Genomic DNA, 25142 nt, shown 5'->3' on the forward strand with positions numbered 1-25142 from the left:
CAGGAAAGGGATTAGGAACTAAGCAAAGAGGTGCTTTCTTGGTCCAATGTTGGGCTATATAGTTGGGATTATGGCTCATTTGTGCAAGAGTTTGTGTGTGAAACTCTACCTTGGAAGAGGGGCCTCCCAAGGGACCCATCAACTTGTGGTTAGCCCACTGGTTAGCTGTACCAGTGATAGTCATGGCGGATTGGGGGTGCATGGTATGGGACTTACATGCCTTTGAGGGTGTGGGCTTGCTAGGGTTATGCTGGTATCTAGATTAGGTCACAACTCTTATAGGTCACAACTCTTATAACTCTTATAACTCAACATCTTATAACTTTTTTCGTATATAGGTCACAACTCTTATAACTCAACATCTCTAGATATGCACCTATCTTTGATTTTTGCACCTTAGATGCACACTTGCATTCCACCATCAACATGAATGTTTACATGTAGCAACCTACTTGTGCTACGTGCATTGCACAATCAAATGCTGTGTATTTGGGTAGTTGTTGGTTAAAATCTTAATATAAATGTTTAACCATGGAAGACTTTATGGGCCTTTATTACAAGATACATGTTGTTAGCCCTAAATCACAATGTATGCACACAAATGAACATAATGCACCTACAAGCATGTCTTATAAGGGCACCATTCTCAAACATGTTATAATTGAGATTCAAACATGTTATACTTGAGATGAGATTTTAAGGGGATGATTGCTTGATGGTTCCATTAGGCGGAGCTTAATGTTTGATTAATGCCATCGATGGGGCTTGATGGTTCCATTAGGTGTCACAAAAATAGCAATGCATAATATTCTCTCCCTTTTTTTCACCTATGTGTGTGCTTGGCTACCTCCCATGTTGTGCAGATGATCTTTGCATGGGAAGGTGAGTCATATACATAACCATGAAGTTTGCCAAAGTACATCTTGATTTGGGCTTAATTAGGGGATAAACAACCATTCACAAATGAAATCTTGCTGTTGTTGTTATGACAAAATTTCATGAATTGGCATGGTGCGTGCGACGGGTCTATTGTATTCACATAGTCCACACCTGATTTCCTTGGAGGTCCACCTTGTGCGCCATGTCACGAATACACAAAACTTGATCAATATAGACACGGTAGACAAGCAACGATCATCACAGAGGAGGCTTGTTGCCAAGGACCTTAGCCTATCACATTGGTTGTTTTGTTGCGGAGTGTTAAGTTGTGTAGGGTATGTAGTGTGAAAGCCCTTCGAGGTCAGACACACCCGAGAGGGTGTCCGCGGTCGCATGTGAATCCCCCTATGTCTGCATAGCATTCCGGCCTTGGGTTAGGTTATGCAGGCTGTCACTGTAGTGGCCCAAATGCCCCGAGATCCTCCACCTGATGTTACTTTGTACCAACAACCTGACTATTGGTGTGTCTCTCATGGCGCCTCATCCATATTTCGAGTTTCTTAAAATTACTCGCATGCTTTAACCTGCAATTCTTCATTTTTTTTCTTTTTTGTTTTTGGGTTTTGGACCCAGGAACAAACGCTTTGCAGAAGAGGAGCACTACGAGTGGTTCAAAGATTACTCGCATTTCAGGCACTTAATTCTTGAAAATGTGCGATCAAGCGATCGAGTAAGGGGCCAATTCTTACTCCTCTTATCAAATCATCCCAAAAGTGATCAAATTTTAAATAGAACGAATATATATATTCATTTTTCATTTCTCTTAACAATGGCTGCAACACCAGGTTTTGGAACTTGGGTGCGGGAATTCTCGGCTGAGCATTGACATGTTTCGTGATGGGATCACCCACATCACTTGCAGTGACCTTTCTCCTGTTGCCATCCAGCAAATGCAGAAACGTCTAGAGGCAGAGAGATGCACAGGTGCAAATTGCTTCTTTTCTTCGTTTTTCACTGTTTATAGGCACCCTACTCCCTGTTCGCCCTTCTCTCTCTTTGGCCGGTGTATTCTCTTTGAAGATAGCTTCATAGTCGCCTACAGCTTATGCACAATTTAGCTTGGCGTTTGGTCACTTTGACCTTGCGTTTGGCGGTTAGTCAGTCAGTTTGTCCGCTCAGTCTTGTGGACACAGTTTAGCTTGTATTCAGTTCTCCAGAAGAAATAAAGCAAATACTCTTGCTTGAGGGGGGGCTCTTTAGTAGGTAACTTTGGACCCCATCTTGTGTGTCAGCTCGGCTACATCTTTTAGATTCATGTATGCTATTTAAAGGATTGATAAAGACTCACTAAACTCAGGTTTAAAGAAGCCCTCGCTTTTTCACACGGTCCTAGCTTAGCGTATGCTACATTGGTGTCAGGACGTGATTCAACATGGCAACCTAGGGTGAGAGCATCCTGTGGATGGTAAAGCTGAGATCGGGAAAAACCACTTGCCTATCCACCATGGCATCAAGCTCCGAAGACATCACTAAAGAAGAATCATTCGAAGAAACACTTCCGCAAAAAAGTTAAAGTAGCAGAGCAACTCCAGGTTCAATTCGAAAGAGTCCAAATGGAAAATAAAACTGATAGAATTACAGGCAACCTTGGCCCAACAAGAGCCACCCAATAAACAAAGTTCCTCAATGGAGCAGTGGTGTCGATGGATGATTGAAAAAGAAGAGTGAGACTGGGAAGCAAGATTGGCCGAATAGCTGGCAAAGAAAGCCAAACGCAAGGCCAAAGAGAAGCGACTACGGGCAGAGCTCGAAGCGAAGGCGAACCACGAGCGACAGGCCCGATAAGACTTGAGGGACCAGATGCACGACGTCTTCCACGTCTCTTGGTTAAAACCTTATATCAGACCTTCATTACTGAATGTTTCAGAAGAGCAGCAGCCAAAAATGGTTGATGAAGCAGAAGTGATAGCGCCCGAGCAAATCCTGTCGGAATGGACAACGAAAATGACAAACTGCTGTGAAAACGCAGAGCTGTAGGAGAGAGAGAAGCTGTATAAACTCTACTATATACAAAGGATCTGGTACAAAACGGTGTGGGGAGCAAGGCATGCAATATATACTACTTGGGGTAGCCAGTAGACTAGTAGCAACTGGGCCGACAGTCCCTAGATGGGCCCACGATTGGAATATGTCTAGTTGGCCAGCATAATAGCAGTCGGCCAGAGACAAGATCAAGTCGGCCAGCAACACATCAGTTGGCTAGTGAGGTAGGCCAACAGAAAACAATTCCCCACGACCAGAAAAAACAGGGAAAAATACGAACAATGAGAAAAAATGGAGAAAGCTCCTAACCGGACGGGCACACCCACAACAGAGGCCCTCACTCCCTACTTAGTAGACAGGAGATGACTGCTAACACCCCCTCTCAGCTCTTGGATGTGGAACTAACCCTAGTGAGCTAGAGTGCTGACGGAGCATCTGCTGAGTTAGAGGCTTCGTGAAAAGGTCCGCGGCATTGTACGCCGTCGAACAAAAGATGAGCAAGATGTCACCAGCCAAAATCTTCTCACGAACAGTGATATTGTATCTCTATGTGCTTGGTCCGGACTTTTGGCATGGAATATTGCACTGGATGATTGTGGGTTCCTTTTGTGGAAACCCAATCACGCCAAGTAATCTCCGCAGCCACACCACCTTGCAAGCGACCCGGTACTCTGCCTTAGTAGAAGACAAGGCAATAGTTGGCTGCCTCTTGCTGGTCCAAGAAATAGCTCCTGAGCCAAGGGTAAATCCGTAGCCTAATGTAGATCTCCTCGTGTCTGGATCTCCTCCCCAATCAGAGTCACTCTAACCTTCTTGGAGACTGACTCGGTCCTTCGTGTTAAGACATCATCCCCTTGCTGTTGGCTTCCTGTGTGGTGTCTTTCTTAACCTTTAGGGCTGACCATGTTAGCTAGAGGGGCTGGTCACTCCTCACACCATTTATCCATATTTTTTTCCATTTTATGGAATCTTGGACATTTATCATAGTCGTGGGATGCTAGTTGGCTGCCTCTACATAGGCATATATATAGCCGGGCATACCCTCACTCATAGTCGTGGGATGCTAGTTGGCTGCCTCTACATAGGCATATATATAGCCGGGCATACCCTCACTCATATTCATTGCTTAGCATTGTTTGTTGCAGTCCCTCACATACGAGGCCTTCTCCTCTCTTTCTTGGGACTTGTATCCTTGGTTGGTGATATTGAGAGCAAGTCTATACCTGTGTTTCCTCTCCATCTCTCTCTCACTCTCTCTCCTGCGTTTCCACTTTCCATCTTTCGCTATGCATTCTATCATGGTATCCGACTCTTCTCTACTGCACCTCGTCGTCTTCCATCGCTGGTTATCAATCTAGGATAAGTCAGGCACGAGCTACGTAGGTCATTCCTCAGCCATAGTGAGTGAGTGAGTCAGAGTGTCAGTCAAGTCCCTTAACCAACTTGAAGAGATTCATTCATGCATATAGATTCATCTAGGTATATAATTTAGCCGCATTAGCAGATATGCAAATTTCACATTGTGAAGTTTTTGTCCGAGTTGCGGCCAGTTGATATTGTGCTTATTCTTTCTATCTTTAGCGGTGCATTTGCCCTATTAACTACTTATTTGCTGTACTAATTCTTTCTATTTGCTACTTCCCTTAGTGCTAGGCTTCATTATGGTTGAGTGCCCTACATCTCCGGAGGTTTGACAGAAACTTAGTTCGAAGGGCTTTGTGTGAATATATGCTCTTATGTGTGTGTGTGTGGGTGTGTGGGTGTGTATGTGTGAAGTGCGTGTGTGAGAGCATATCTTGATACATAGTTCTACACCCACTATTGGGCACTGATGACGTTAGTGGAGATGTCGTAGTATCTAGTCCATACTATGCATAATGGAGTTGATAGTTATATAGTCTTGTGGGTTGATTACCATGAGTATATAACATGCACGCTCCTAAAAGGTGAATTTAGGCATGTTCTTGGATTCATCTAGGTATACAATTTAGCCTTATTAATGGACATGCCGATTTCACATTGTGAAGTTTTCGTCCGAGTTGCGGTCAGTTGCGGTGCGTTTGCCCTATCAACTACTTATTTGCTGTACTTATTCTTTCTATTTGCTACTTCCCTTAGTGCTAGGCTTCATTATGGCTGAGTCTGCCTTGCATCTTCGAAGGTTTGACAGAAACTCAGTTCGAAGGGCTTTGTGTGAATCATAGTTGTTTCTCGTACCAGTACGAATCCATTCGTACCGTATGGTTCGTACGGTACGATGCCATACGATATCGTACGTACGAGCTTCCCCCCCCCCCCCCCCCCCTCTCCAAAAAAAACTTTGGAAAAAGATTTCCAAATGCTTAAAAAAAATATAGAAACCCTGCTTAACAAAGATCCCAAATGCGTGCAATACTTCGCAACTTTCGTGTCCACTCAGTATTCCATATGGGGTTGTTGAGAGACGTAAAAAATCTGGCAAGGTAGGCTGGTAGTGCACACTTGATTGGTAGGATGAGAGAATCTTGCTACATTACTTGGAGATCCCTAGTATAGGTAGGCTAGACAGTTAGATTCTCAAGTTATGTATGAGGGAGAAGATTTGGACATGGCCATTTTGATCTAGAGAAGTGTCCCTAAACCTTTCACCCTAGATGCACTGCTCGTATTTGTGCAAGGACGGTCCCTTAGTCATAAACGCTACACTGGGAGACCTTTGGTATTGCATTACCCATCCAGGTTTTTTTTTGGAGACTACTGGGAGATCCAACTGGGAGAGACACATATCCATGTTCTAAGCGCTGTAGACTCCTCCCTCCCCAACCTTTCCTCACATTCAAGCTTGAAGCTCCATAGGTTGTAAGTGTTAAAAAAAAAATTGTATTCTATCGTACGGTATCCGAAAATTTCATATCTTACCAAAAATTCCCGTACGGTATCATATTTTCATACCGTGACAACTATGGTGTGAATATATGCTTATGTGTGTGTGTGTGTGTGTGTGTGTGTGAAGTGCGTGTGTGAGAGCATTTCTTGATACAGAGTTCTACACCCACTATTGGGCAGTGATGACGTTAGTGGAGATGTAGTATCTAGTCCATACTATGCATAATGGAGTTGATAGTTATATAGTCTTGTGGGTTGACTACCATGAGTATATAACTGTTAGCAGTCATCTCCTATCTGTACACTATGTCAGGGCCTCTGTTGTGGGTGTGCCCGCCCAGTTTTGGTGTTTCCCCATTTTTTCTCACATCCATGTATTTTTTCCATTTTTTGCTACGTGTGGGACCCTGTCTTCTTCCTGTCAGCTGTTCCATTTGCTAGCCAGCTGGATCCTGGGCCCCGACCTGCTGTCCAGCCCTGGCCGACTAGCTTTATGCTGGACGACTGGGTTTTGTGCTGGTCGTGGACAGATGGGCTGCTATCGGCTGTTTTAGTGCTGGCTGACCAGCAGCTTGGGGCCATATAAAATGGCCCCTTGCCCCCCACACTTGTCATTCTGTATTTTCGGGATTTATTAGTGTATATATAACAGAGTTACACTAGCTTCTCTCTCTTGCATCTGTGTATTACTCTCTACAGCAATTGTCTCCATTGCCGTTGTGCATTTTGACAATAATATGCATGTTTCTAAAAGGTGAATTTGGGCATGTTCCTAGATTCATCTAGGTATATATATAGAGTCAGTAGAAACCTTAGGGTTTGCATTAGAAAGCACTATGCAAATTGAGGTCATTGGTTGTGACAGTTTGGGTGCAGTATAGTACCACTGTAGAGAATACAACAGTTTGTGTGCAGGTCAAACAAAGTGTTGTTTTTGGTGAGTTTGTTTGTAGTCAAGATGTCGAATGATGGAATTAACCAAATTGTTGTAAAGAAGCTTGATAAGAACAACTTCCATGCTTGGAGGTTTAGATTGACAAATTTTCTAATGGGAAAAGGCTATTGGGACTACATTGAAGGTGAACATGAGGAGGCACTAGAGATTGCATATCATTCATCCATTGCACATAGATCATTGCAGAAGCCTTGGAATAGCATCTAGTATTTTTAGGATATTTATTAGCATTTATCTGGCATTTTTTCCATTATTTCTAGCATTTAATACCATTTATCATCATGGACAAGTCGTGTAGCAAATTAGCCACAACCGACCAGCCCTAGCACTCATATAAATAGGCTTGCTTTTGCACCCTTCATTCAATCATATCATAATTCAGCTGGATCAATTCATTCGTGGATTAGATCCTAATATCCGGTTCACAGTTCGTAACTTTGAACCCAGTACATATGACCAAGCTTTGACTCTGGCTCAAAATGAAGAAATGAAGATGAACGAAGGCAAGCCCAAGTAGTCATCGCAGTCTAGTACCAAACCCCAGCAGCAACAATCTACTGCGCAGCCAGGGAAAGGCAATGCATCTTCTAAAGATGCTAAGAAGGATGACAGTAATAGCTCTAGTTCAGGGGGTAAGAAGGATAAGGAATCCAAGCCTAAGAAAACCCCCTGAGGAAAAGGCTAAAGCAGGCATCACTGGAGGTTATCTTTCTCCAGAGGAGCAAAGCAAATACCAGTCAGAAAACATATGCTTTTTCTGTCATACCATCGGGCATGGTAAGAAGAATTGCTACAAATGGCAAGCGGAGCAAGCCTCCAAAGCTTCTTCTTCCACAGTTGTCACAGCATCTCCAACTCCTCCAGCCCCGCCTACTAACACAAATGTCGTTCAACTTTTACCTTCTATGCATCCTATGCCATCCGTGGTATTTGATGCTAAGTAGGAGGTTGAGAGGATGCTGCACAGAAAAGCCTAATCCGAGCTTATGGCTCTGCCAAGGGCCGACAGTTTGTAGTCCTATTCGACATGGGTAGTTCTGAGGACGCCATCTCTCCCTAGTTGGCTAACAAGATGAGCTGCACATTAGTGCCATATCATTTGGATGTGGACGGGTTCCGGTCTCCACACCCACATATCTCAGAAGGCACAACAATTTCTCTTTGAAGTTCAAAAGGCCTAAGAGAATGATTGGGTATTGCTGAAATTTGAGAAAGCAAGACTTGTAAAGAGGCCTGGCAAAGAGGGTGCATATCCTAAGCTTGCAACCAGGTACTATGGGCCTTTTCGAGTGATTGAGAAGATCAATGAAGTGGCTTTCAGATTGGCATTACCTAGTGATTGGCACATACACAATGCTTTTCATGTGAGTCTCCTTCGCAAGTATGTAGGGCCGGAGCCCAGTGAAACGGTCATTGAGGATCCACCAGAAGTGGATGAGCTTGAGGAGATCTTGTAGCCAGAGCAGATTGTGTATTACAAGGAACGCAAGCTTGCTACAGGCAAAGTTGTGAGACGTTACCTTGTGAAGTTTAAGAACTATCTTCCCATTGATGCTAAAGGGGTAGATTAAGAGTTCTTCTTCAGAGATTGCCCGCATGTGCTTCAGACATATTTGGATGCTTTTCACTTGTGGACAACTATTTAGAAGCCGGGGGGGGATGTCACCATTTGGATGCTTTTCACTTGTGGACAACTGTTTAGAAGCCGGGGGGGATGTCACCATTTGGCCACCCAATTGGTCCACCCGTGCTTTCTTATCATGTATGTACATTGGACTGGTGTCCATGGTAGTTGTATATGCCGGGGATTGATGCCACTCATGTGATACTGTGGACTTTGCTTTCCGTTGGGACTTGTGCCTCTGTGTACATGCCGGAAACGCCTGGTGGATTAGTGTTCCATTGGGTCTGGTACTTCATGTACTTGCCTGGAGCATGTCTATTTTGGTTCTCATGAACGGGGATTGTTCATACCAATGTTGCATTGCATAGCATCTTTATGTGCTTTCTTGCAATTGAAATTGCATGCTGTTTTCATGCTTGCTTGACCAATGTGTAGTTCTGGATAAGGGGACGCCCGCCCGCAAACCGTGCGTGTGAAACTGTCTGCTGACATGGTTATGTGGCATGTGACAAGTGGTAAGTATTGGTCATAAACCTAGCCTTAGGAGTTGGCACTAATTTATAAGTGAGTGTGTACACACTTCATTAAGTTTTGGGCGACCAAAACTCACTTATAAATTATGACCAGCCCGGCGTTCACACATTGATGTCTCGAGGTGGACATAACCCAATGTCCACCACCCAGACCTTATCCCCTTTGTACAAAGGGACTAACCAGCCATGTGTCCACTCTAGCTTGCTCCACAAAGCACCTGCCTGCCACCTACACTGGACAACTCACCACCTCACTCCTCTCTCTAGAGATAGGCGCCTCCTTCATGAGGGCTGTTGGGATGCATTTTCTGCACTTTCTCCTTCCCAACTCCATTTCCAAGCTTGCTAAGGTGTTTCTCAAGCTTCCAAGAGTGTTTCCGGATGCTAATCACTCTCCTATACACTCCCAATGACTGAAATTCAGCAAAACAACTCTCTTTATTGCTGTAATTTCTGGTCTTTTTGCTTAAAACCCTAATTTCAGCCTCCTTTCTCAAGTTGAACCATAGGGAAAGCTTTCCCAAGGTTCCCTTCATCCTCTTGAAGACTTTTGTCACAAAGAAATGCGACAAATGGAAGATCTCATCACTCCAAGGACTTCCATCGCGAAGACTTACGATGTCATCGACTCTATTTGCAATTGGTAAGCTTTTATGCTTAAATATGGAAGCAAGTAGGAGGAGGGAGGAACCGGATTACAAGATCACATACCCTGTGTAGTGTTCTCTTGTCCTACGTGCTCTCTTGCAGATTGTTGCTACCATGTATTGGTGGAACAATAGAGAGCAGATGGTAGGGAACATGGGCACTTGAGAGGGTAGTGTGAGTTGCAAGTCTACATCGACAACCACTTGTTTACAATACTGTATTTATATGCATTGGTATGGAAATCTGGTCAGAAATGCCCATGACACTATGTACTTGATTCTCCCAAGATCAATATACTTTATTTAAGGGAAGGGTCGGCCGTTCCGGCTCATTGCGTCTCTCTTGTCAATTCAACAAATTACTTCTTTAATTTGAGCAAGTGTCCATCAAATCTTAGTGTATTTAAGTGTATTGATTAGCATTGTGTTCAACCAAGTTACACAGTCAGTCTAAGTCTCTTAACCCACTTAAAGAGACGCATTCATGCATATACAGTCAGTAGAAACCTTAGGGTTTGCATCAAAAAGCATCCTGCATATTGCACATCATTCATGCATAGCATCTAGACTATTGCAGGAACCGCAGATAGCTTCTAGGAATTATCTAGGATTTATCTAGGATTTTTTGGTATTTTTTCCATCATTTTCAACATTTATACATCATCATTAAGCATTTAATGTTTATGGAGCAGTTGGCCAGCATCTAGTGCCAACCGACTAGCTATATAGCTAGTATAAATAGGAGGGTTTGACCCATTCCCTCATTCATCTCATAATTCAGTCAAGGAGCATTCAGGCGCATACCATTGAGCCTTGCATCCACCTCAGATCCATGCGTTTTGGAGGAGCGTAGCATCCTTTAGCAAGAGGAGCATCAACACTTGTGCATTCAGCCCTCCTACAGCAAATGCATCAGTCCTCAGCATTCAGCCATCAGTTCATAGCATTCAACCATCAGTAATCCTTGCGTTTTCTGCATCCATGCAGTTTTCAGCATTCATTCATTCATCGTTTTGCTCCAGCCACTTGGTGAAGGTAAAACGTAGCATTCTCATTCATTTACAGCATTCATATACAGTCTAGAATAGTCCCAAACAGCCCCTCTCTCAGCCCTAGGTTTGCATCCCTCCCTCATACCATTGGGAAGAGTGCATAGGCTCGAGATTGGACATCTTTGGTGCTTCTACAACAATGCACAGTTCAGCCCAACACTTGGTCTTCAGAGGTCTTGCGTTTGGCTTATCGTCAATCACACCGTCAGTCTCTTTAAAGATAATAAAGCAAATACTATCTCGGTAACGGGATAGGGGCCCCTTCAGTGGTCAATTCGGGACCCCATACGGTGTACAGTTCTCATATCTCTCTAAAGTTTGAAGTATTAAAGTGGATTGCTAAACTCACGAAACTCAGGATACAGATAACGGTGTGAGCATGTGTTACAGGATCCTCCAATATGAAGACTTCCGCTGCATGTTAATTGGTATTAGATTCAACTTGTCCACACACACCGTATCCTAGCATGAGGGCATCCTTGGATGGTCAGATTGCGTTCCGGGATGACCACCGACTTCAGCATCATGTCTACAAAGGAGAGTACCCATCAATCGGAAGAAGTCTCCCGTGAAGGAGACCTTGCGCTTCCGACTACAGCAGACACCATAGCTTTTCTTAGAGCTCAGAACCAGCTGCTCATGGAGCGTCTCCAGCTCTTGGAGGCAGCAGCAACACGTCCTCCTCCGCCTCCAGCAGCACCCGACTACATCTCCCTCTTCTTTCAGATGGAACAACAAAGGAGAGAGGATGAGGCCCGAAGGAGAGAAGAAGCAGCAGAAGTAGAAGCAGAAGCAGAAGTAGAAGCTAGAAAGCAACAAGAAAAAGCAGAGACGGGACTACGAGGAAGCCCAACATAGGATCGACGCCGGCGTCAGGTTGAACTCACCGCACAGGAGCACCAACGAGAGCTCGATCGAGAACGTATGTTACTCGAGCACCAAAGGGAAAAGGAGGCCATTCATCTTAGATACCAGCACCTCTCTTTAGCATTCCTAGTCTCAGGTGCCACCAGCCAGTAGTCCGCAGCATCAACTACCGTCATTCAAAGTCAACCTAATTTCAGTAAGTATGATGGTAAGTGTGATCATTTAGCAGTAAATCAATTTATTCATCAATTTACTGCTCATTTTCCATTAGCTAGGATCACAGATCCTCAGGATAGAGTCCACGTAGCGGCTGCCCATCTCACTGGTGAGGCAGTCACTTGGTGGCAGGATTGGTCTAATCTTTATACAGACCAAACCACATGTGTCACAGCTTTTAGCTGGGATACCTTTGTCCCTGACCTGAAGACCAGATTTCTCTCGCCCCAGTAGATGACCGGTCTGGTAGATGAGTTCTATGGACTCCAACAGAACGGATCCCTAGTGCTTCAATTTTCCGAAAAGGTTATCACTTTAGCACAGCAGTTAGGGTTATCTGCGCAAGCCAAGATAGAGCAATTCATTCGTGGATTGGATCCTAACATTCGGTTCACAGTTCGTAACTTTGAATCCAATACGTATGACCGGGCTTTGACTCTCGCTCAGAATGAAGAAATGAAGATGAATAGAGGCAAGCCCAAGCAGTCATCTCAGTCCAGTACCAAACCCCAGCAGCAGCAATCCACTGCACAGCCAGGGAAAGGTAACACATCTTCTAAAGATGCTAAGAAGGATGGCAGTAATAGCTCCAGTTCAGGGGGTAAGAAAGACGAAGAATCTAAGTCTAAGAAAACCCTCGATAAAAAGGCTAAAGCAGGCATTACTAGAGGTTATCTTCCTCCAGAGGAGCAAAAGAAGTATCAGTCAAAAAATAGATGTTTTTTCTATCACATCATAGGGCATGGTAAGAAGGATTGCCACAAATGGCAAGCGGAACAAGCCGCTAAAGTCCCTTCTGCCATAGTTGCCACAGCCTCCCCAGCTCCTCCAGCCCTGCCTACTACCACTAATGCGGTTCAACTTTTACCTTCTATGCATCCTATGCCATCAGTGGCATTTGATGCTAAGCAGGAGGGTGAGAGCGATGCTGCACAGAAGAGCCTCATCTGAGCTTATGGCTCTGCCAAGGGCCGCCAGTTCGTAGTCCTTTTCGATATGGGTAGTTTTGAAGACGCCATCTCTCCCCAGTTGTTCGTGCTCAAACACCCTCTACCTCATTGGTAGCATCCATTTCTTCTTCAGTCCCTCAGTTAGCAGACCTCCTATCCAGACATCAGGACATTATGCTTAGGGACGATCTCCCGCCCAGTCTCCCACCCTCTCGCCCTGAGGACCATCACATTGATTTGGTCCCTGGATAAGATCCTCCTAGCAGGTTTCCCTATCGTCTTTCCAAGACTTTAGAGGGCGAGTTAGAAAAGCAGTTATCTGAGCTTCTTCGAGCCGGATTTGTTTGGCGTTCTTCGTCACCATTTACTACACCTATCCTACTTGTCCAAAAGAAGGACAAGTCTGCACGCCTTTGTGCAGATTACAGGGCATTAAACAAACTCACCATCAAGAATAAGTTTCCTATGCCAAGGATAGAGTACATTTTGGAGCGTTTAGACAGTGCTAAATTTTTCACTAAGATCGACCTCAAGAGTGGTTACCATGAGGTCCGCATTTTTGAAGCTGACATTCAAAAAACAGCTTTTCGGACAGAGCGTGGTCACTACAAGTTCGTAGTCATGCCTTTTGGGCTTATAAATGCACCCGCAACCTTCAATAAGATGATGTCTAGGATTTTCGCAATCCACATTGGGAAGTGTGTTTTCATATTCCTTGATGACATACTAGACTTCTTAGCCACTGCGGAGCAGCATGAGAAAGATGTGGAGAAAGTCTTGCAACTTTTGCGAGATAATCAGCTCTACATAAACGCCAGAAAGTCTGTCTTTGGTGTTAAGGAAGTTCAGTATTTGGGCTATATCATCAGTTCCGATGGGATTAGACTGGATCCATCAAAGGTTCAGGAAATCGTAGATTGGTACATTCCTAAGACCGCCCAAGAAATCCACTCTTTCGTAGGTCTTTGTCAGGCCTATAGTACCCATGTCCATCAGTTTTTCAACCTTGCAGCACCTCTTACCGACTTGCTCAAGGGGGTGAAGACTCGCAAGCAGAAAGTCTCAGTTACAGGCAAGGCACTTGATGCATTCCGTGCACTCCAGAAAGCTGCCTCAGAAGCACGTGTATTAAAGTTAACATCTTAGTATGAACCTTTTGAGGTCATTACTAGGTCATTATTGATGCAAGCAATGTAGCCATAGGTGCAGTTCTCCCACAAGATAATAGACCCGTGGCATATTACAATAGAAAGTTGGATGTCGCCGAAAAGAATTATTCGGTATATGACAAAGAGCTTTTGGGTGTGATCACAACGCTCAAACATTGGAAGCCTTTTCTTTATGGACAGGTCTTCACAGTAAAAACAGACCACCAAGCACTTAAGTGGCTTTAAACTATGCCAAGTGCCCAATGGAGTGATCGTCAGGCCAGGTGGAGTCAACTCTTCCAACAGTTTGGAGGAATAATTGAATATATCCGTGGTAAGCATAACCCAATAGCAGATGCTCTTAGTCGAAAGGCTAGCATCGAGGCAGTCCAAGAATCTACCATTCTTGAAATCACGGGGAAGGACTTAGATAGTATGAAAGACCAATATGTCGACTCCCCTGAGTTTGGTACTCAGTACAGTTTGGCTCTCAATTCTGAGCCGGGCCATTATTCCATCCAGAACAATTGGTTGTTCTTCAAGAACCGCCTCTGTGTCATTCGGGAAAAGCGTTCCGCTCTTCTCCATGATGCCCATGAGTCCTTAGTTGGAGGACATAGGGGTATCAACAGCATCCTCTAGAAATTAGAACGGTCCTTTTATTGGCCAAAGATGAGGCGTGATGTCTATTCACATGTACAAGCCTGTAAGATTTGTCAAAAAGTAAAGGTTGCACATACAAAGAAGGCTGGTTTACTTCAACCTTTGCCTATTCCCGACGGACCTTTCATCGACATATTTATGGACTTTGTAGGGCCTCTACCAGCATCCACCGGATCCCGTAACACTCAGTGTTTCACCATTGTGGATCGCTTTAGTAAATTCTGCATGCTCATCCCATGTAAGCTACGGCCACAGCCGAGGACGTAGCCCGTCTATTTTGGTACCCAATTGGTTTGCCTAGCACCATTACATCAGATAGAGATTCCAAGTTTACCTTGCATTTTTGGAGGGCATTATTTGAAAACTTCAGAACTAAGCTACAGTTGTCTAGTGCATTCCATCCACAGACAGATGGCCAAAAAGAAATTTATAACCAGTTGGCCTTTGATGTTCTAAAGTCATATTGTCATGACCAGATGGGAACATTATCTTCCATTGGTCCAAGCTATCTTGAACGACACTTATTCATCCAGTGTCGGACGGACTCCATATGGCACAGCCTTTGGTCGCCGTTTCTCTTCTCTTTTGACGAGATTGGTGTCTCCATCTCTAGAGGCTGATAAAACCACGGAAGCATTTTCCTAGATCATTGAGTCAGTCAAGGACCGCTTGACCAAAGCACAGGAAGCATATAGCAGACATGCGAATAAGTCTAGACGAGATGTCCACTTCAAGGAAGGGGATTGGGTCTATCTGTGTATCATGAAACAAAGGTTGAAACAAGTGGGCAAACGTTGTCCCAAGTGTTCATTCCGTAGTTTTGGCCCTTTTCCAATAGTTAAGAAGTTAAGTGATGTCTCCATGAAGTTAAAGTTGCCTACCAGTTGGATAGTGCATGATGTTTTCCATGTTTCTTGGCTAAAACCATATGTTGGTCCAGAAGTGTTTGATGTTTCAGATGAACAGCAGCCAGACGTGATAGACGAAGCAGAAGTCATTAAGCCTGAGCAGATCCTTCTTCATCGTTGGAAGCATGGTTCCGGTCGACGGATACGTCACTTCTATACGAAACTCTGAGATCGAGGTACCCACGAAGCCGTATGACTAGACGAGGAGTTCTTTCAAGAGTACCCCCAGTTGTTGGTGGACTACTTGGAAGCCATGAACCTGCCGCCAAGCTAAGTAGGAGGGAATGTCACATGCACTCTGCATTGTAGTGCATGGTGACAAACTGGCTCATCATCAGCAGTGCAACATCTGTACATTATTAGAACCCAGTAGGATGATATTTGTCGTATGCCGTGATCCCATTGTATATCCTCAGTCCAGGATAAGTCAGGCACGAGCTACGTAGGTCATTCCAGCCATAGTCAGTCAGTCAATCTAAGTCCCTTAACCCACTTAAAGAGACGCATTCATGCATATACATTCAAAAGAAACCTTAGGGTTTGCATTGCATCAGAAAGCATCTTGCATATTGCACATCATTCATGCATAACATCTAGACCATTGCAAGAACCTTAGATAGCATCTAGGAATTATCCAAGATTTATCTAGGATTTTTTGGTATTTTTTCCATCATTTTCAGCATTTATACATCATCATTAAGAATTTAATGTTTATGGAGCAGTCGGCCAGCATCTAGTGCCAACCGACTGGCTATATAGCTAGTATAAATAGGAGGGCTTGACCCATTCATCTCATAATTCAGTCAAGGAGCATTCAGGCGCATACCATTCAGCCTTGCATCCACCTCAGATCCATGCGTTTTGGAGAAGCGTAGCATCCTTCAGCAAGAGGAGCATCAACGCTTGTGCATTCAGCCCTCCTACAGCAAACGCATCAGTCCTCAGCATTCAGCCATCAGTTCACAGCATTCAGCCATCAGTAATCCTTGCGTTTTCTGCATCCATGCAGTTTTCAGCATTCATTCATTCATCGTTTTGCTCCAGCCACTTGGTGAAGGTAAAACGCAACATTCTCATTCATTTACAGCATTCATATACAGTCTAGAACAGTCCCAAACAGCCCCTCTCTCAGCCCTAGGTTTGCATCCCTCCCTCATACCATTGGGAGGCGTGCATAGGTTCGAGATTGGACATCTTTGGTGCTTCTACAGTAGTGCATAGTTCAGCCCAACACTTGGCTTCAGAGGTCTTGCTTTTGGCTTATCGTCAGTCACACCGTTAGTCTCTTTAAAGATAATAAAGCAAATACTATCTCGGTAACGGGATAGGGGCCCTTCAGTGGGTAATTCGGGACCCCATACAGTGTACAGTTCTCATATTTCTCTAAAGTTTGAAGTATTAAAGTGGATTACTAAACTCGCGAAACTCGGGATACAGAAGATGGTGTGAGCATTTGTGTGACAGGAACCTCCAATACGAAGACTTCCGTTGCATGTTACGGCCCTGAAGGGATTAGCATGTCCATGTGCATGCACATGACAAAGATAAGGTATTTTGCCCCTATAAAAGCATTGTACCTTGTGAACTTTGTACCAATCAATACAAGCATTACATTGTACTGGGCAATCATCAGCATTCAGTTTGCTACATCACACACTCCCTCTCTCTTCTGCACATACACCATGGAGGTCCATCATCCTCCATAGCTCCCACAAATAGTACTAGAGCGAGTTCACCTTCCTGTCGTCACTATGGAGCGCTTGCCCCGCCGCCATTTTCGGGCAGCACTAGTCTTGGGCGCACTGTCATTTCCTAGCTCATCAGCGGTGTTGCCAGTTGCGCTGGCTTTTCCAGGCGGTGTGAGTGCTCAGGCAACCACCAACGCTGGCGTTTTTGCCTCTGCTCTGCCAGTTGCACGGCCTCTTGCTGGTTGTTGCGGCCACCTGACTGGTTGTCGCCTCTAGCCCGTTGTTTGAGAGCTTACCTGCCTACATCGGCTCCTCTTCTACTCTTTGCAGCTATAGCTGCCTCTGTTGACTTCCACGCATGTCTTTTTCTCCACAAGCTCACTTGCGCTTTGCCTCGCTCCCATCGACTATCACCTTCCAGCTGCTATTGCCTTGTGTGGCCACCATCTCTTTTTTGAGAATCAAGTATTCTGACATTATTTTCTCTTCCTCTCTTTCTTTTTTGTAACTTTTGTGATTCAAAGTTGTTTAAAGAACCACACTTTCGCCACTGTACCTTTACATTTCCTCTTGTTTTAGACCATGTTTTCATGTATGTTAAGATTAACATAACTTTAGGGTTTGAAAAGCTTCTAACTTGGACATTGTGATTCTTGCAGATGTGACAGTAGCTGTTGCTGACATGTTAGACTTGCCCTTTGAAGATAACTCTTTTGATGTGGTGATTGAAAAAGGAACAATGGTAAGCACAACACCTTAACACACATCTAGCACACTATAATTGTTAGCACATTCATCCCCAGTTTCTGCCCATTTTTGGTGTCCTTTTGGTCCCTTTTGCATGGCCCTTGATTGTGGGCTGGCTACCCGTTTTTTCCATATTTCTTTGGGATTTTTCCCAGCCCATTTGGTATTTTACCAGTCGGCCAGCTTATTCAGCTCCAGTTGGCCAGCCCTCCTCACCTATAAATAGGTGGGGCTGGCCTCTCACTTTTCATCCAGTCTTGTACATATTTTACTCCCTCAATTATGAGACTTCTTGTGTCTCTTGCTTGGGACTATTTTGCTTCAGTATATTCAGCATAGTTGCTTCATATCTCTCTCTCTCTTGCACTCTCTATTCAGCACACTGTAGTGCCCCTTTGCTTCCACTCTGTGCACTCTTTTAGTAATGTGTTTCGCTGGTTAATCAACCATTGGGGATGTCTTGACAGATTCTTTCTTGTTTTGGAAGGCCTAAACTGAAACATTATAGCACCATATAATCTTCTCCTTTAACTTGAAATTTTTAGGCTTCTGACCAAAATTATAAATTTTAGTCACATTCGGAGGCTCCAATATCATCCCTTTCTTGGTTGAGTTTCTCTTCAACATGATGTAGGGGTTGTGCTTATTTTGTGGTATTTTATGGTTCAAAGATTTTGTTTTAAGTGCTTTGAAATTTAGCAGTGCAAGACCATGTTTACCCCATCATATGGCTCGCGAAGTCATCTTGTCAAAAGAGACCAAGGATGGTACTGTAGACGCATACATAGGCTATATTCGTAAACCAAGAAAGGTATCAACACCTTGGCATGTGGGACAACCGTCATGTGTTCCCCCATCATATGGGTTGCGAAACCATCTTGTCAGAAGAGCCCAAGGATGGAAGACAATGCTAGAGAGAGAGTGTTTGCAGGACTCAATGATAATGATATTGATTGATGTAAAATGCTTCACCAAGTACAATAATTTTATAGGTTTTGGAACCTTATCTTTTGATCCAAACAAACACAACCATACAATAGTTAGGTGCCACCTGGCATACTGATCTTATCCACCCATAAGAGGTGGTTCACACACAAGTACACACAAACACATAAGTGAGTTCTTTTTTTAGTAGTGATATATTACTAGTGGGAAACCTTAGTGCAAGGTGAAAACCCACGAAGAAATATGCATTGTACAATGGTGAGTCCGAAAAGGACCCATACTAGAGTTCTTCAGAAACAATCAAAGAAAAGTGAGAAAGTTTGCAAATCAACATCTTGCCTTGCATAACAACAATGCAGTGTCTGTCGCAAGGAGAGCTTGAAGAAGGATGTGTGACATATGCTGTCTGAACATGAATCGGTTCTGGCTGGTCCAAATTGTCCACAGAGCCCAAAACCGTACCTAGGAGAAGAACACAGCATAAGGCCAGAGTGCAACTGTCAGCACTCCAAATATCAAGAATTGTTTTCCAGAAAAGTGTGCGGGAAATCTAATGCGCAAGCAAGTTGAAACCCTTTCTAGGAGTAGTCTAGAATGTGGACAAGACCAAAGAAGGTGCAACACCGTCTCAGTCTGTGTACCACAGCGACGGCATTACGAGGCATAGATATGCCGTGAGTGCAAAAGCACACCCAGTGGGAGAACTCCAAGCATGCATCTCCAAAGGAACAAGCGTTCTTTCAATGGCAAACCGCTCCTCCAAGTCCCTCTTAAACATTTCCTCCACCATAGTAATGGTTTTTGTAAGTGCCATAGATCATTACATACATGCGTAATCCATGGCAGTGGCTGCAACCTCACATATAAATTCTTAGCCGATATAATATCCAAAGGCACCCCCAAAACTTTCTAGTCAGCCAGGCGGTCATGCATACAAAGCGGTGGTATTGGTGCAAAGGGGGACATCAACTCATATATCTCACGCCACAAAGGTCTATAATGCAGACCCAATCCAAAACTACGTCGAGCCATAGGGAAGGACTTAATGTTTCCAACTTGGTCCACCACATCATGGATCTCAACTATACCCTTTTTTGCCAAGAAGAAAGCTTTCCTTGGCTGTGTGAAAGCCAATGGGCGGGCAAGAGCCGCAGTCCAACGTATGCTTTCAGCCCTCAGCGAATTCCCTTGCACCATACGGCCATTCCATGTTACATGTAGGAAAACTTTCTTCCAATCTTGAATAAGGTGCGTGCTATATGGGAAGCCAGGTATCTTTCCAACAAAATGACTAAACACGACCTCCCAGTGTGTAGTAGTCCAGTCACCAAAGCCCGAGGATCTCATTCTAATAACACACATGGCCGCTAGCATCCGTGACCAAGGCTACCACTGTGCTGCAAAGTCTGACAACAAAGTACCTTTCCGTGCGCAAGCTTCAATTTTAAGTGGCAAGAGTTTGGATTTCCTAAAATTGACTTTGAGGCCTGCCGCACATTACAACCTGCTAAGGAGAAGTTCTTTGTATTGCTAAAGAACAATTGGCTGCAAATGACGAGAGAAAACTAGAAAAATGGAAAGTGAGAGCCATGGGAGAAATGCTTGGGAGATAAGGGCTACTCCTCTAAACAATTCTTTCGACAACTTCATCATGCCCGACAAAAAGATAACATTAAGAGGGTTAAAATGAACACAGGAAGATGGACATCCACAAAACAAGAACTTGCAGATGCATATGCAGCTCACTTTGGTGCCCTGCAGTCCCCTTTGTTGCAACTGCAGGCTGCTAGGGAAGCCTTATTGACAAGGGAGGCTGCCGGTGGTGGTAGGGAAGTGGGTAGTGCAAGGCCTTCTATAACATTATAGGTTGCTGAGTTTGAGGTGGAAGGAATATCAAGGCCCAGGTATGTTTGGAGAGGGTCCTGGGGCTCCATGAATTGGTCAATTTTATTCTTGCCCTTTGCAAGGTTTGTGTCGAGGGTTGCTGTGTGGCTTGGAACCTTGGGTTGCCATTGCCATCACTCCGTGCTTTTTGTTGTGCCTGAAGAGATTGGGGGAATCGATGGTGTGGCCTTAGGGACCCAAATGCTTCTGTTACCTTCATAATACCCTTGGGCCACTAGAAGTGTGTCATGCACTCACCATCTTTGTGGAGCACATTTTCGTGCACCCTACGTTGGATTCAATCGGACCCAACCGACCACATCACGTCACGTGATTGGGATAATGTTAGAATAAACAAAAGGCCGTAGGTTTTGGCTCAGCTTTTAGACCCATCCAAGATCATTTGGGTGCCTGTTCTGGCCCGCAATCCAAGGGCAATGTGTCTCGCGAAGAGCCTTCTCTACTCTTGGTGTGGAATATCAGCTTGCACTTGTATGTTGTTTATTTTGTGTGATGCCAAACCGTCTCTTAATTGTCTGGTCATATGTTAGCCACATATGGTCCCTCCCCAGTGCGGAAACCGGGATCCATGGGCTTACATGTTACACAAACACAAAGGGGCTTCTTCTCATAAAGGGGACTTTATAAACTAGAACTAGCCGGTATTCGTGTAGTCACAATGACAAGAGTGGAGCATAGATTTTCAACACCCCCTCAATGTCCATCTGTAAGTGAACTTGCCTTTTTGGCCCAACGTCAAGTTGATTAAGACATCCTTCCAAAATCTCTCTCCTAAGAGCCTTTGTAAATGCACAATGAAACGCAGGAGACCCAGTGAAGAGCAGGCATGACAAAAAGGCAGGCAGTTGCATGCGTTTGGGCAGCCCATGATTTGCATAAATGTAGCCAACCAGCCCACGACTGGCCTGACCAGCCAATCAGGGCCAAATTGCCCTACTGAAGGTCCCTTCTCTTCCCCCTCAAATCATCCAAGACAATTGAAGGCGATTCAGCAATCTCCTTCCACAAGGGAGCACATGCAAACTAGTGTTTTGCTTCAGCCCTACAAAACAGAAATCTAGAAGCCCAACTAAGGGAAGGCAGCCTACACCATGGCATGGTTTCTGCTCGGATTAGCTCAGGTTCACAGGTCATCTCTCAACTGAGAGAGGGAGTAGGTATTTTTAGGTCAAGGATCAAACCTGAATTGTACTCAATTCAATATCATAAAAAAGCAAACACTGCAAGATGGGGGCCTTAAGTGTGTTACACGGGTGATGACATGTTGTCACCAAGCCGTACCACTTGAGAGTAGCGAATCAAGCGCCCAGGGGGGGTATTGGAGTTACAAATCTCACATCCAACCACCTTGCAGTAGCCTAAGAATATGGCACCAAGGGGGGGTGTCGAGAAATATGGTGCCATGGAGCACAAGGAAGGTAGGGAGTGAGTGTAAGTCTAGCAAGCTACCACATGATCAAGCAGGAATTGTCCCACATGAGCCAACAAAGCCAAGATGTCACCAAGCCGTACCACTTGAGAGTAGCGAATCAAGCGCCCAGGGGGGGTATTGGAGTTACAAATCTCACATCCAACCACCTTGCAGTAGCCTAAGAATATGGCACCAAGGGGGGGTGTCGAGAAATATGGTGCCATGGAGCACAAGGAAGGTAGGGAGTGAGTGTAAGTCTAGCAAGCTACCACATGATCAAGCAGGAATTGTCCCACATGAGCCAACAAAGCCAAGATGTACCCACCTCATATAAAAGGGGTCACTTTCAAGCAATGAAATCAAGCAAGCTCTCAAGTCCTTCTATGAGTACAAGTCTCAATCTTGTATGCTAATCGAACTCAAGTCTAAAGCTTAATTAGTTTAGCTTTTCATCATTATGTGTGTACTTAGGTAGCATCCACCTTAGCTTAGGGCATAGTTGTCACGGTATGAAAATACGATACCGTACGGGAATTTTTGGTACAATATGAAATTTTCGGATATCGTACGATAAAATACGGTTTTTTTAATACTTATAAACTATGGAGCTTCAAGCTTGAATGTGAGGGAAGGTTGGGGAGGGAGGAGTCTACAGCGCTTGAGGAACCAGAACATGGAGATGTGTCTCTCCTAGTTGGATCTCCCAATTGTCTCCAAAAAAGAGCCTGCATGGGTAATGCGCTACCAAAGGTCTCCCAGTGTAGCGTTTATGGCTAAGGGACCGTCCTTGCACAAATACGAGCAATGCATCTAGGGTGATAGGTTTAGGGACTCCTCTCTAGATCAAAATGGCCTTGTCCAAATCTTCTCCCTCGTACATAACTTGAGGATCTGACTGTCTAGCCTACTTATACCAGGGATCTCCAAGTGATGTAGCAAGATTCTCTCATCCTACCAATCAAGTGTACACTACCAGTCTACCTTGCCAGATTTTTTAGGTCTCTCAGCAACCCCGTATAGAATACTGAGTGGACACGAAGGTTGCGAAGTATTGCAGGCATTTGGGATCATCGTTGATCAGGATTTCTAATTTTTTTTTAGCATTTGGAAATTTTATTTTTTTTTTGGGGGGGGGGGGGGGGGCGTACCGTACGATATCATACGGCACCATACCGTACGAACCGTGCGGTACAAATAGGTTCGTACCGGTACAAGAAACAACCTTGGCTTACCATCTCTTTACAAAAGCATTTCAAATTCCGAAGTGCCTAAATGTAGGCATATGGTGAACCCTTCGCTTGTTTTTATTTAGAGCCTATCTCATAGGGCAATCTTTTCTAAAAAATTTTGGTGTAAGTACTCCTTTTTAGGAAGTAATCATGTGGTCGAGGCTAGGGAGTGGAGTGTCAAGGTCCTATTTTCTATTTCAAGTGAAGAAATCTGCTACACGAATGATTCTCTATAATTGATTTGTGCTTTACGCATTGTGATGCAGGATGTACTCTTTGTAAATAGTGGTGATCCATGGGATCCTAAGCCTGAGACCAAAAAGTTGGTGTCTTCAATGCTGGAAAGTGTTCATAGGGTTTTGTCACCCAATGGTGTTTTCATATCCATTAGCTTCAGCCAGGTTATTTTTTAAAAACTTCACTGATTTATATACGAGTTTCAATTTTTGGGTTGGTTTATCTTCTTGTGAGTTATGCATTATATTTAGATGTTGGGGTTTGAACTCATACCCCTTGCTGGGAAGCATGGTGCAATAGCCACTTGGGCAAGGGCTGGCCAGCTGTTTTTTCTTCAGAGTTGTATATATTATACTTAGATGTTTGGGCTCGAACTCACACCCTTGCTGGGAAGTGTGGTGCGATAGCCACTCGGGCAAGGGCCGGCTGACCCTTTTTTTTGGGAGGGGAGGGTTTTTTACAAATGAAGTTGTGGAGTATGTATTTCAAACATCAACATATGTTTTGTTTTGTAGCCGCATTTCAGGCGCCTTGTATTCGAGGATGAGAAATATTCATGGTCAATGAAATGGAACACATTTGGAGATGGGTTTCACTATTTCTTTTATATTTTGAGGAAGGTAAACTTTTGATTATGTTTCTTATCATGTAATATTTGGGGCTTTACAGACAACCACTCACTGCCTGCCAAAACTGACCTGCCTGTCATTCATGGGCGGAGGGTCACCCTGGTCCAACCCCTACCTGATGGTTGGGGATCTTTGTACGAAGACTCTTAAGAGGGGAAAATTCCTTGTAGTATGCTTAAGTATGGAGATAATACCTGGATGTATGCCATTTTTTTTCTGTAGTGGGTTATTATATATTCAGGTGTCAGATGTATGCCATTTTAAATACATATTACTCTTTTGAACTTTTCCAGGGTACACACAAGAAATTGTCAGAGTCCAATTCTTTGAGGAGCATGGAGTTGGATCTTGTTCAAGAACATATGAACAAAGAGGACTATCTTCTACAATCATTACTGGACGACTGATATGACAAATGCTTTTCCAACCGATTTCACGTCACAAAAAGATGGTTATTTTAGATAAAACATGGTGCTCCTCCCTGTGAATCCACGTATGAAAGGGGAACCCTTGATAGATGAGGCAATCATTTCAAAGCTTGGATGGTTCTTGCTATCCAAATATGTTATTGGGTTTCTGAAATGTGTACAACATTAGCCTTATTGATTGCATTAACAAATAAGTGCACTCTTTTATTTTTAGTATTGTGTTTGGTTTCTCTCCATGTTCCCTGTTGTCTCTTGTTGTGCATAGGGATTGGGAGCTGAAGGTGTGGAAACAATATACCAACTCCTCTGACCTTAGTGAAACTCATCAATGGCCATCCTCGATCTGCTTAGAGAGTCGGGCCTTCCCATTACGTGACAATGTGAAGTCCTGAGCAATGAGTGCTGTAGATTGAACTTTAATAGTTGATATCTACTTGTAAATAGAGTAGGGGTCTCCCAATGTGCAAGAGGAAGGCGTGAGTTCTGAGTAAGATAGCATAGAGGAGGCATTAGTTCAATTATTTATGGTGTGAGTTGAGTAAGATAGCTGAGAAGAGGCATCAGTTCAATCAT

At 44.1% G+C, this 25142-nt stretch overlaps 1 protein-coding gene across 2 annotated transcripts; it reads left to right on the forward strand.

The window, feature by feature from the left end:
- Window positions 1-1182: 1182 nt before the first annotated feature.
- On the forward strand, window positions 1183-24782 carry LOC147639263 (S-adenosyl-L-methionine-dependent methyltransferases superfamily protein). Of its 2 annotated transcripts, XM_086789046.1 has the most exons (7): window positions 1185-1400; window positions 1513-1609; window positions 1725-1863; window positions 17698-17780; window positions 23542-23676; window positions 24028-24132; window positions 24435-24782. In XM_086789046.1, the coding sequence occupies exons 1-7, from the start codon at window positions 1321-1323 to the stop codon at window positions 24546-24548; spliced, it is 753 nt and encodes a 250-aa protein (XP_086645172.1). In that variant the 5' UTR covers window positions 1185-1320; the 3' UTR covers window positions 24549-24782. The 2 variants fall into 2 exon arrangements, with proteins under 2 accessions (XP_086645178.1, XP_086645172.1); XM_086789052.1 differs by lacking the exon at window positions 23542-23676 and having other exon boundaries at window positions 1183-1400.
- Window positions 24783-25142: the final 360 nt, after the last annotated feature.

The sequence above is a fragment of the Cibotium barometz genome, chromosome 4, assembly GCF_041138505.1.
Source record: "Cibotium barometz isolate CiBa-2024 chromosome 4, ASM4113850v1, whole genome shotgun sequence".
NCBI lineage: Eukaryota > Viridiplantae > Streptophyta > Polypodiopsida > Cyatheales > Cibotiaceae > Cibotium > Cibotium barometz.